The 13,715-nt window shown below is 44.3% G+C and overlaps 1 protein-coding gene across 4 annotated transcripts in view; it reads left to right on the top strand.

Moving 5' to 3' along the window:
* Positions 1 to 13,715, top strand: part of LOC132827541 (arrestin domain-containing protein 3-like) — a 72,383-nt gene that overhangs the window by 17,274 nt on the left and 41,394 nt on the right. The window contains exon 1 of one of the 4 annotated variants that reach the window (XM_060844175.1): positions 3,716 to 4,163. The exons of 2 other annotated variants lie outside the window; for them this stretch is intronic. In XM_060844175.1, coding sequence (XP_060700158.1) covers positions 3,911 to 4,163 — 253 coding nt within the window. In that variant the 5' untranslated portion in view covers positions 3,716 to 3,910. Of the gene's footprint in view, positions 1 to 3,715; positions 4,164 to 11,908; positions 12,545 to 13,715 lie in introns of those variants that run through there. One more of the 4 variants, XM_060844173.1, reaches the window with a different exon arrangement.

The following is a 13,715-nucleotide window of genomic DNA, read 5'->3' as shown; positions in this document are numbered from 1 at the left end:
TCGCTGGTTTGAGAGAGAAGAGAAAGGGTGAGGGCTGAAGTGTGAGAAATGAGTCACTGAGGGTCCTGTCAACCCCGATGGTGGGGAAACCTCGGTTGAAGAAAGTGGACATTTCGGAGGCTTCCTTGAAGAAGTCAGCATGATCAGAACAAATGATGCAGAAAAGCTTGAGAGAATGGAATAGTCTTTACAGGGAGCAGGGTATGTAGATGTATAGTCAAGGTAATTGTGGGAGTCACCGGGTTTGTAGTGGATATTGTTGGCCAGCCTAACCTCAGAATCAAACATGTCGAGGAAGGGAAGAAAGGAGTCCGAGTGGACCAGGTGAACATGAGAGTGGGGTGCAATTTGGAAGCAAAATTAGTAAACTTTTACAATTCCGAACAAGAGAAGGAAACAGCACTGGTGATATCATTGATTATACCAGAAAAAGAGTTGTCGGTGTGGCCAGAGTAGGATTGGAAGAAGGAATGTTCCACATACCCCCCCAAAGAGACAGGCACGACCATGACCCATGTCAACATGATATTGGTGGCCTCAATTTCTCTGCCCATCCCCGTTACCCATTCAAACCTATCTCTCTCTGAACTGACTGCACTCCATGCTGTCAGATCCAACCCTGACTTTGTCATCAAGCCTGCCAACAAGAGTGGTGCTATTGTTGTCGTCTGGCAGACTGACCTCTAAGTTCATGAGGCTGGGTGTTGGCTCTCACATTACCTCATCCAATCTCCCCCCTAGATCACAACCTCACCATCTATCATCCATCTATCAAAATTACTTTGTTTAATCCTTTCAAACTCAATATAGGTTTATATTTCTGAAACATTGTCTGTAGACTTCTGGTCACAACTGATATGCAAAAATTCTTAAACTGGTATCCCAGACCATAACTTTGCGTCTGTTTAGCTAGGTGTGGAGTGAATATTGCCGGTGTAAATTAGCTGGCTCGACTGCCAAGATTTAAACAAACAAGATCTATTTACAAAGTTACAGAATGAAACACAATGAACAGAAAACAGAATACTGGATAACTGATCCTATCCAAACCCGACTTAATGATGCTGTTCTAAAACTACTTGTAACAGTCCCAACACACACATCCCTTAGCACAAACAGTAAACAACGGCACAGGCAACTTACAGTTTGAAATCATAAGGGCAGATGGATAGAGAGAAGGCTTTTAGTTTCCCCTGTGACTCTTACTCAACTCACTCCCAAGGAGCTATGAACCTGCACTCCAAGGTCTCTTTGTTCAACAACACTACCTAGGACCTTACCATTAAGAGTATACATCCTGCTAAGATTTGCTTTCCCAAAATGCAGCACCTTGCATTTATCTGAATTAAACTCCATCCGCCACTTCTCAGCCGATTGGCCCATCTGGTCAAGATCCTGTTGTAATCTGAGGTGACCTTCTTCGCTGTCCACTACACCTCCAATTTTAGTATCAACTACAGGAGATACATCCATGTGGACCAGATCCTCAACTACAATAGCAACCACCCCAACATCCACAAATGGAACTACGTCAGGACACTAATCAAAAGAGTCATGACACACTGTTACACACCAGAACCAGGAAGAGGAAGAACACTTATACAAAGTCTTTGCTAACAAGGGATAACCCATCAGCTTCATCCACCAATGCCTGTCCAACAGACAGTGCCAAGAAGATACTGTACCTACCAACACACTGGTCATCTTACTCTATGTGAAGAACATATCAGAATTAACTACCAGGCTGTTATGACCACTAGGTATTATGATAGCACACCAACCAACATCCATACTACACCAACTACTTACCAAGACAGAGGATCCCACACTCATGACATGTAGGAGCAATGTGATATACAAAGTTCCTCGCAACAAGCACTACATTAGATAAAGAGGAAGAAAACTTGCCATTGGACATCATGAACAACACCTTGCAACTAAACGACATGGTCCACTCTTGCTCACCTCTGTGCACACAGACCAAGAGGGCCATCAATTGGACTATGACAAAGTAGCTATTCCACGACAAGCCATCCAAAGATATGTGAGAGTTCTTGGTAGCCTAGTTTTCTACCAAAAAGGCTATTAACAAACACATAGAACTGGACCAAGTGTACAAGCCGCTGCAGAGAAGATCCAAAAGTAACACTTACCTCAACAGACCAGACGACACAAAACCGAGTAGGATAGAACAGCAGCATTTCATGGAAGTTACACTGATGATGTTACCCAGCATGGCGACAAAATGTGTGCACGATAACCCAGGCGAGCTAACCAACCACCTCTCCAATCTACTTTTTTATAACTGAAGTTCCTTATTCCTAGAACCAAATTTGTAAACCACTTCTGTACTCTCCAATGTATTCACATATTTCCTATAATGTGAACCCACAAATGTAGACAATATAACGGCTGAGGTCCAACAAGTGTCTTATACAAATTAAACTTGTTCTTGTACTCTACCCCTCTATTAATAAAGCTGAGAACACCGTATAATTTATTAACTGCTTGCCACTTGTCCAACCACCTTCAAAGTTCTGTGCACTTATACATCCTCTGCCCTCTTTAGAAATGGGCCCCCTATGTTATATTGTTTTTCACTGTTCTTCTGACCAAAGTGCATCACCTTACACTTCTCTGCATTGAATCTTATACGTCAAGTTAGCACCCCCTCAATGTCCTTCTCGAGTTCTACACAGTCCTCCTCACAATTTACCATTCTTCCATATTTCCATGTCATCTGCAAACTTTGAAATGATCTTGCACACTAAGCTCCATATCATTAATAGAGGAAAAACAAAACTCTCAGTGCCACCCCGTGAAGTGCTCCCCTCCAAATCTCCCCAACCCAGAAAACTATCCATTTGTTCTCTTCCTGTCAGTCAATTTTATATCCACTTTCTTTCTGTCCCTTTTTCATACTCTGATCTATACCTTTTCCTTACAAGTCTGTTATGTGGTACTGTATCAAGCATCTCCTGGAGATCTATGTGTGTCACATCAATAGCCTTACTGTTATTGAACCTTCTGTAACCTCTTCTACAAAACGCTTCCCTGCAAGTTAAACACGGTTTCCTTTTTATAAAAAAAAGTCCCAAACTGACTCTTCCAAACTAACCCAATGTTTTCCATGTGATGACAACGTTTAAAACAACTTTTAGAAGCTTCCTAGGTGACTTCTCCCTGCACGTAAACTGGGTAAATCAATTGATCTAAAACTAAACACCCCTCACAATTAACGTCTCTAGTAACCCCCACGACAGCATTGTCCCTTCACATATTGCTGCCGCTTTCTCCTTCAGGCTATGAGCATATTATGGTTGTACTTGTCCTTTGTCCAATTTATTGACTCCTGCTGACCACCTTCTGTAAATAAGAGGGGAATATATCAGTGAGCGCCTACGGTTGAGCGAGTTGCCTTTTACAATTGAGAAGTACTTTCAGGCTTCTTGTTATAATGCAAGCAGTTTTTATGCATCCCTAACAAGAAGCAATTCCTGAAGGCTGTGGACAGGGTACAGAGGCTGGACACAGCACACATTTAACAAGCCGACTGCACGCAAGCAGCTTAATCATCTCGCCTGCTCCCTCAGCACCATGGGCTGGGAGCTCGGCTCTGGCACCAGTGCCGCCCATTCGATCGCTTCCTTTGATAGAAAAATCGGAATCGTAAAATTGCGGACTGTGAAGGAACTGTTGTGTTTCCTTTCACGTGCTGGTTTCTCCAAAAAGGCGGAAGCAGACTGAGCTCACTGCCCTGGCACTGTGGGGCTGCTCACTTTCAGAAAACTCCCGAACACACAGGGAGGATCGGTACAAGAAGGGACATTCCCAATCCCGCTTCAGACCGCACCCAATTGGCAGGGGAATGGTCTCACTTTAAAATCTCTCCACCTCGGGGCCCGCAGCAATGGGGAAAGTGACGAGTTTTACAATACTCTACGACCGCGCCGTGGACAACAACATCCCGACCTACAGCTGCGGGGAATGGGTCTCTGGGCGGATCATTGTCGAGGTCAACGCTGAGATCGAGGTGAAAGCTCTTAAAATTCACGCCAAAGGACAGGCGTATGTTCACTGGACTGAGCACAATCTGGATGACACTGAGACCTTCAGCGAAACTATCAGATACTTCAAGTACAAGTATTCGCTAATAGGATCAGGTAAGTGTGGTTTTGCAAGAATCTTGAAAATCAGAAATCAAAACACCTCATTTTAAAAATAAAAGCCAAAGTATTTGTGCGGTTTCAGTGCCCCGCCTGCCAATACTGTGTTGGAGCCGGGCAGTAAGTCTAGGCATGAAAAAAAACAACGGGCACATTTAAACAGTGAGAACTTACCTCCATACAGTCACATCGACCATACCGACCAAGTTTCCCAAACGAAGTTAGTCCCATTCGCCTGCGTTAGGCCCATACCCCTTTAAGTCTTTGCTGTCCATGTATCTGGTCAATTGTCTTTTAAACTTTACAACTATAACCTGCATCTCTCACTTTGTCTGACAGTTCATTGCTCTCATGAACCACCTTCTGTGTGAAAACAATGTCCCTTGTGTCTGTTTTAAATCTTTTTCCTCTCGACTTAAAAACATAACCCCTCGTTTTGAACTCGCCCATCATGGGTAAATACCTTGGTATTTACTTTTATCTATACCCCTCATGATCTTGTGAACCTCAATCTCCAATGCTCAGTTGAAAATACTCAGTTTTAGAGCCTATCTCTAAAACTCAAACTCTCCAATCCTGGCAAAATCCTTGTAAATCTTTTCTGAACCCTTTCAAGTTTCACATCACCTTTCTTCCCCTTCTGGAGTTATACACAGATCCCCTAACAATTTACAATTCTTCCAAATTTCCATGTCATCTGCATACTTTGAAATTATCTGCACATCAAAATCCATATCATTAATATATAACTGAAAAAGCTAAAGTCCCAATGCCAGCCCCTAAAGTGCTCCACTACAAATCTTCCTCCATCTGGGAAAATATCCATTGACTATTTGTTTTCTTATTTATCAGCTAATTATTTTTTATTGACTTCCCTTCTGTCCCCTTTTTATACTCCGACTTATACTTTTCCTCATAATTCCGTTAGTGGCACTGTATCAAACCATGGGCGGCACGGTGGCTAGCACTGCTGCCTCACAGCGCCAGAGACCTGGGTTCAATTCCCACCTCAGGCGACTGACTGTGTGGAGTTTGCACGTTCTCCTCGTGTCTGCATGGGTTTCCTCCGGGTGTTCCGGTTTCCTCCCACAGTCCAAAGATGTGCGGGTCAGGTGAATTGGCCATGCTAAATTGCCCCTAATGTTAGGTAAGGGGTAAATGTAGGGGTATGGGTGGGTTGTGCTTCAGCAGGTTGGTGTGGACTTGTTGGGCCGATGGGCCTGTTTCCACACTGTAAGTAATCTAATCTAATCTTCTGGAGAGCCATGTGTACCACATCAACAACCTGACTCTTATTGAACCTTCTGTAACCTCTTACACAATAAAAACTTCCTGCGAGTTAAAGACAATTTCCCTTTTTAAAAAACCTAAATTGTTTCCATGTGATTCCTAGAAACTTCCTGAGTGACGTCCCCCTGCACGTAGACTGAGTAAATCAGTTGATCTAAAGCTGAACATCTCTCATGATTAATGCCAGTAACCACAACATTGTCTCTTTCAGGGAATAAACATATTGTGACTGGGCTTGTGTTTTGTCCAATGAAAGGTGATGGCCTAGTGGTATTATTGCTAGACTATTAATCCAGACACACAGGTTCAAATCCCACCACAGCAAATGGTGGAATTGAATTTTTAAAAACAACATAAAAATTGGAATTAAGAATCGACTGATGACCATGAAATCATCGGTGGGAACAACTATCTGGTTCACTAATTCATGATGTGACTGATGTGATTAACTCTCAATTGCCCTCTGAAATCCTAGCAAGCCACTCGGTTATATCAATTGCTACAAAGTCTCAATGAAACCAGATGGATTACCTAGACACCAGAAAAGACAGTGGCAGAAACAGTCCTGTCAAGCCTGCAAAGTCCTCTTCATTAATATTTGGGGGCTGTCTCACAGGCTAGTCAAGCAACAGCCTGACATTATCATACTCACAGAATCATACCTTACATATATCGGATGTAAGATGAATCAGGAGCTGAAATTGGCCTGTCGCAAAGATGTTACTACAGTTGTTATGGGGGATTTTAACATGCTGGTAGACTGGGAGAATCAGGATGGTATTGGACCTCAAGAAAGAGACTTTGTGGTGTGCCTCTTTGTGGATTCTTAGAGCAGCTGGTGCTGGAGCCGACCAGGGAGAAGGCAATTCTGGATCTGGTATTGTGTAATGAACCAGAATTGGTCAAAGACCTCGAAGTGAAGGAGCCATTGGGAAGTAGTGACCATAATACATTAAGCTTCAATCTGTAATTTGAGAGGGAGAGGGTACAGTCAGAAGAGACAGTACTTCTGTTGAATAAAGGGAACTATGGAGCTATGAGGGAGGAGCTGGCCAAAGTTCAATGGTGCAATACCTTAGCAGGGATGACCGTGGAGGAACAACGGCGGATATTTCTGTGTATAATGCAGAAGTTGTAGGATCAGTTCATTCCTAAAAGGAAGAAAGATCCCAGGAGGAGGCATGGGCGGCCGTGGCTGATGAGGGAAGTTAAGAAACATATAAAGTTAAAAGAGAAAAAGTATAACATAGCAAAGATAAGTGGGAAAACTGAGGACTGGGAAGCTTTTAAAGAGCAACAGAGGATTACTAAGAAGGAAATACGCAGAGGAAAAATGAGGTATGAAGGTAAACTGGCCAAATATATAAAGGAGGATAGTAAAAGCTTTTTTTAAGTATGTGCAAGGCAAAAAAATGGTTAGGACAAAAATTGGGCCCTTGAAGAGAGAAACAGGGGAATATATTACGGGGAACAAAGAAATGGCAGAAGAATTAAATGGGTACTTCAGATCTGTGTTCACTGGGGAAGACACAAGCAATCTCCCTGAGGTAACAGTGGCTGAAAGACTTGAACTTAAGGGAATCTATATTTGCCAGGATTTGGTGTTGGAGAGACTGTTAGGTCTGAAGGTTGATAAGTCTCCGGGGCCTGATGGTCTAATTCCAGGGTACTGAAGGAGGTGGCTCGGGAAATTGTGGATGCGTTGGTGATTATTTTCCAGAGCTCGAATAGATTCGGGGTTGGTTCCTGAGGATTGGAGGGTGGCTAATGTTATACCACTTTTTAAGTAAGGTGGGAGAGAGAAAGCAGGAAATTATAGACCAGTTAGTCTGATCTCAGTGGTGGGAAAGGTGCTGGAGTCTATTATAAAGGATGAAATTACGGCACATCTGGATAGTAGTAACAGGATAGGACAGAGTCAGCATGGATTTATGAAAGGGAAATCATGCTTGACTAATCTTGAATTTTCTGAGGGTGTAACTCTGATGATGGACGAGGGAGATCCAGTAGATGTAGTGTACCTGGACTTTCAGAAAGCTTCTGATAAAGTCCCACACGGGAGGTAAGTGAGTAAAATTAGGGCGCATGGTATTGGGGGCAAAGTACTAGATTGGATTGAAAATTGGTTGGCTGATAGGAAACAAAGGGTAGTGATAAACGGCTCCATTTCGGAATGGCAGGCAGTGACCAGTGGGGTACCGCAGGGATCCGTGCTGGGACCGCAGCTTTTTACAATATATGTTAATGATATAGAAGATGGTATCAGCAATAACATTAGCAAATTTGCTGATGATACAAAGCTGGGTGGTAGGGTGAAATGTGATGAGGATGTTAGGAGATTACAGGGTGACCTGGATAAGTTAGGTGAGTGGGCAGATGCCTGGCAGATGCAGTTTAATGTGGATAAATGTATGGTTATCCACTTTGGTGGCAAGAACAGAAAGGCAGATTACTACCTCAATGGAATCAATTTAGGTGAAGGGGCAGTACAGAGAGATCTGGGTGTTCTTGTACACCAGTCAATGAAGGCAAGCATGCAGGTACAGCAGGTAATGAAGAAGGCTAATAGCATGCTGGCCTTCATAACAAGAGGAATTGAATATAGAAGCAAAGAGGTGCTTCTGCAGCTGTACAGGGCCCTGGTGAGACCACACCTGGAGTACTGTGTGCAGTTCTGGTCTCCAAATTTGAGGAAAGACATTCTGGCTATTGAGGAGTGCAGAGTAGGTTCACGAGGTCAATTCCTGAAATGGCGGGATTAACTTACACTGAAAGACTGAAGCGACTGGGCTTGTATACCCTTGAGTTTAGAAGACTGAGAGGGGATCTGATTGAGACCTATAAGATAATGAAAGGATTGGACACTCTGGCAGCAGGAAACATGTTTCCGCTGATGGGTGAGTGCCGAACCAGAGGACACAGCTTAAAAATATGGGGTAGACCATTTTGGACAGAGATGAAGAGAAACGTCTTCACCCAGAGAGTGGTGGCTGTGTGGAATGCTCTGCCCCAGAGGGCAGTGGAGGCCCAGTCTCTGGATTCATTTAAGAAAGAGTTGGATAGAGCTCTCAAGGATTGTGGAATCAAGGGTTATGGAGATAAGGCAGAAAGAGGATACTAATTAGGAATGATCAGCCATGATGATATTGAATGGCGGTGCAGGCTCGAAGGGCTGAATGGCCTACTCCTGCACCTATTGTCTATACAATGTCCCAGACACTACCATCACTGTCCGTGGATATGTCCTGTCCCACTGGCAGGACAGACGCTGCAGAGGTACTGACACACTTGGGAGAGAGTTGCCCTTGGGGTTCTCAACATTGACTCTGACCCCATGAAATCTCATGGCTTCAGGTTAAACACTGGCAAGGAAACCTTCTGCTGATTGCAATGTACTGTTCTCCCTCGGTTGATAAATCAGTACATGTTGATCACACTTAGAGGAAGCATGAAGGATGGCAAGGGCATAGAATGTACTCTGGGTGGAGGATTTCAATGTCCACCACGAGTGACTCGGCTGCATTACTACTGGTTGAGTTGGTCGAGTCCGAAAGGATATAGTTGCTAGACTGGGTCTGCGGAGGTGGTGAGGGAACCAGTAAGAGGGAGAAACTTATTTGACTTTATCATTACCAATCTGCTTACTGCAGATGCCTCTGTCCATAACTGTATCGGTAAAGTGACCCCCGCACTGTTCTTGTGGAGACAAAGTCCAGCCTTCACTTTGAGAATATCCTCCATGGTATTGTGTGGCACAATCGCCGTACTAAATGGGACAGACTTCGAACATATGTGGCAACTCACAACCGGGTATCCATGAAGTGCTGTGGGCCATCAACAGAAGCAGAACTGTAATCTAGCACAATTTGTAACATCTTGGCCTGGGATATTCCCCACTCAACCATTACCATCAAGCTAGGGATCAACCCTGGCTCAATGGACAGTGCAGGAGGGCATGCCAGGAGCAGCACTAGACATACCTGAAGATGAGGTGTCAACTGGTGAAGCCACCAAACAGGACTACTTGCATGCCAAACAGCCATGAGTAGCAAACTAACAGATCAGACCTAAGCTCTGTAGTCCTGCCACATCCAGTCGAGAATGGTGGTGAACGATTAAACAACTCACTGGAGGAGGAGGCTCCACAAATATCCCTGTCTCAATAATGGAAGAGTCTAGCACATCAGTGCAAAAGATAAGACTGAAGCATTCACAGCAATCTTCAGCCAGGAGTGACAAGTGGATGGTCTATCTTGGCCTCCACCAGTGGTCCCCAGCATTACAGATACTAGTCTTCAGCCAATTTGATTCACTCCAGGCAATATCAAAAAATGGTTGAAGACACTGGACACTGGAAAGGCTACGGGCCCTGACAACATTCCGGCAATAGTACTGAAGACTTGTGCTCCAGAACTTGCCGCTCCCCTAGCCAAGCTGTTCCAGTACATTTACAACACTGGCATTAACCCAACAATGTGAAAGATTGCCCGAGTTATATCCTGTAATCAAAAAGCAGGACAATCCCCAATTACTGCTCTGTCAGTCTACATTCAACCATCAGCAAATTGATAGAAAGTGTCATTAACAGTACTATCAAGTAGCACCTGCTCAGTGACACAGTTTGGGTTGCACCAGGGCCACTCAGCTCCTGACCACATTCCAACCTTGGTTCAGACATGGACAAAAGAGCTGAATTCCACAATGTGCAGTGACAGTGACAGCCCTTGACATCAAGACTGCATTTGACCGAGTGTGGCATCAAGGAGCCCTAAAAAAACTAGATTCAATGGGTATTGGGGGCAAACTCTCTGGTGGTTGGAATCATACCTAACACATTGGAGGATGGTCATCATTGTTGGAGATCAGTCAATTCAGCTCCAGGGCATCTCTGCAGGAGTTCTTCAGGGTAGTGTCTGAGGCCCAACTGTCTTTAGCTGCTTCATCAATGACCTTCCCTCCATCATAAGATCAGAAATAGGGATGTTTGTGATGACTGTGCAATGTTCCACACCATTCACAACTCCTTAGATATTTAAGCAGTCCATGACTAAATGTAACAAGATCTGGATAATATCCAGGCTTGGGGTGACAAATAACATTCATGCCACAAAGCTTATCATTGACTGTCCTGTTCCTCAAAGCTGCCTGACCTGCTGTGCTTTTCCAGCGCCACACTCGACTATGACCATTATCAATAAGACATAATCTAACCACCACCCCAACATTCAAAGGTATTAACGTCACTGAATCCCCCACTCATCTCTAGGAGATTTAATTGATCAGAAACTCAACTGGACTCACTGCACAAACACAATGGATACAAGAGCAGGTCAGAGGCTAGGAATACTGCAGCAAGTAACTCATCTCCTGACTCCCTATCCACCCATCTGCAAGGCACAAGTCAGGAGTGTGGTGGAATATTTCCCATTTGCTTGGATGAGTGTAGCCCTAACAATACTCAAGAAGCTTGATACTATCCAGGACAAAGCAGCCCATTTGATTGGCACAATATCCACAAGCATCCGTACCCCCCACCACCGATGCTCAGTAGCAGCAGTGTGTATGACAAGGTGCACTGCAGAAATTCATGGAATATCCTCAGACAGTACTTTCCAAACCCATGATCACTTTTATTTGGAAGGACAAGGGCAGCACATACGTGGGAACACCACCAGCCTCCAGTTCCCTCCAGTAAAAAATGAGGTCTGCAGATGCTGGAGATCACAGCTGCAAATGTGTTGCTGGTCAAAGCACAGCAGGCCAGGCAGTATCTCAGGAATAGAGAATTCGACGTTTCGAGCATAAGCCCTTCTTATGCTCGAAACGTCGAATTCTCTATTCCTGAGATGCTGCCTGGCCTGCTGTGCTTTGACCAGCAACACATTTGCAGTCCAGTTCCCTCCAATCCATTCACCATCCTAACTTTGAAATCTATCGCTGTTACTTCACTGTCACTGGGTCAAAGTCCAGGAATTCCCTCTCTAATGACATTGTGGGTCAACCCACAGCAGGTGGATTGCAGCGGTTCAAGAAGGCAGTTCTCCACCACTTTCTCAAGGGCAACTAGGAACAGGCAATAAATGCTGACCCTCCAGCAATGTCCACATCCCACAAATGAATGAAAAAAAAACCCTACTGACTCCTGCTGACCACCTTCTGTAAATAAGAGGGGAGTATATCAGTGAGCACTACGGTTGAGCGAGTTGGCTTTTACAATTGAAAAGTATTTTCAGCCGTTCCTCAAAAGAAACACATACTGTAGTAGGGGTAACTTTTCCATTGCTTATTGTTAGCACGGTATACGTATCTCTCTTGAAAAGTGCAAGCAGTTTTTATGCATCCCTAACAAGATGCAATTCCCGAAGGCTGTGGACAGGGTACAGAGGCTGGACACAGCACACATTTAACAAGCCGACTGCACGCAAGCAGCTTAATCATCTCGCCTGCTCCCTCAGCACCATGGGCTGGGAGCTCGGCTCTGGCACCAGTGCCGCCCATTCGATCGCTTCCTTTGATAGAAAAATCGGAATCGTAAAATTGAGGAGAGTGGAGGAACTGTTGTGTTTCCTTTGCTTGTAGAATTACGAGAAATGACGATGCGCAGGGGTTGGTGAAACCACACAATAACTTTCACATGCTCCTTTCTCCAAAAAGGCGGAAGCAGACTGAGCTCACTGCCCTGGCACTGTGGGGCTGCTCACGTTCAGAAAACTCCCGAACACACAGGGAGGATCGGTACAAGAAGGGACATTCCCAATCCCGCTTCAGACCGCACCCAATTGGCAGGGGAATGGTCTCACTTTAAAATCTCTCCACCTCGGCGCCCGCAGCAATGGGGAAAGTGACGAGTTTTACAATACTCTACGACCGCGCCGTGGACAACAACATCCCGACCTACAGCTGCGGGGAATGGGTCTCTGGGCGGATCATTGTCGAGGTCAACGCTGAGATCGAGGTGAAAGCTCTTAAAATTCACGCCAAAGGACAGGCGTATGTTCACTGGACTGAGACCGACTCGGACTCGGAGACTCGGTCCTATAGTAAGACCATCAGATACTTCAAGCACAAGGACTTGCTAATAGGAATAGGTGAGTGTGGTCTCAAATTGTCAAAGTTAAACTCGAAAATCGGAACTAGAAGATGTATCATTTTTTTAAAAACACCAAGTGTTTGTGTAGTTTCAGTGTCCCGCCTGCCAACACTGTTATGGAGCACTCGCGGCGGAGAAATAATGGAATCATTTAACAGGTCAGGTTATTCACTGGAACCGTCTTCATCTCCTTGTGCAGGTCCTAGCAGCACACTCTTTTCCAGCACCACTCTAATCTAGACTCTGATTTCCAGCATCTGCGGTCCTTGTTTTTACCTCTTTAGCTAGCAGCACCCTGTTTCCTTCTTTTTGTTTGTATCTTTCCAGAACTTGTGGTTTTTGCTTTCGTGTTTTATGCCTGAAATGTTCTCCAACATTGCATTTTTACTATGATAAAAATTACAGTAGTATTTTAGCAGTTTTAATTCAGATTTCTATTATCCACACTGATGTTTTTATTTTTTGTATTTTTTTGCAAACATGAAACAGATTCGAGTAATGCATATTAAATATTCCATCTGTCCTAACTCTACATTCATTTTCTTTTTAATTTCAAAATTATACTTTATTTATAAATTTATAACACACATACATACATAGTCATATTGTCTGTATAGTACTGATGAAGAAAAACAACAAAACATTGATGTTTGACTGTAACAAACAAGCCAAAAGATAATGTTTACATATAACTATGGTACAAGAAGGGACCCATATGGTACAAATGGTTAGCACTGCTGCCTCATGGTCCCAGGTCAATTTGGACCTCAGGTCCCTCTGGGTTTCCTCCGGGTGCTCCGGTTTTCTCCCACAGTCCAAAGATGTGCAGGTTAGGTGAATTGGCCATGCTAAATTACCCATAGGGTTAGGTACGTTAGTCAGAGGGAAATGGGTCTGGGTTGGTTACTCCTTGGAGGACTGGTTGGGCTGAAGGGTCTGTTTTCACACTGTAGGTAATCTAATCGTAACTGAACACCCTCCCATTTAAATTCAGCAGGAAGATCTCAGACAGTGGTCTTTCCTAACATTCCAGTGGATCTCGCAATGTGCCACTCTGCTTCACTTGGTCGAGGTCGACTCCTTGCTCTGAAAGACTGAGTTTCAAGCAGACCAAAGAGTGACTTTCACCAAGTTGATGGACCTCCAGGCACAGTCGATGTTTGTCTCAG

The sequence above is a fragment of the Hemiscyllium ocellatum genome, chromosome 2, assembly GCF_020745735.1.
Source record: "Hemiscyllium ocellatum isolate sHemOce1 chromosome 2, sHemOce1.pat.X.cur, whole genome shotgun sequence".
NCBI classification, from domain to species: domain Eukaryota; kingdom Metazoa; phylum Chordata; class Chondrichthyes; order Orectolobiformes; family Hemiscylliidae; genus Hemiscyllium; species Hemiscyllium ocellatum.
This window is presented reverse-complemented; position numbering and strand designations above follow the sequence as displayed.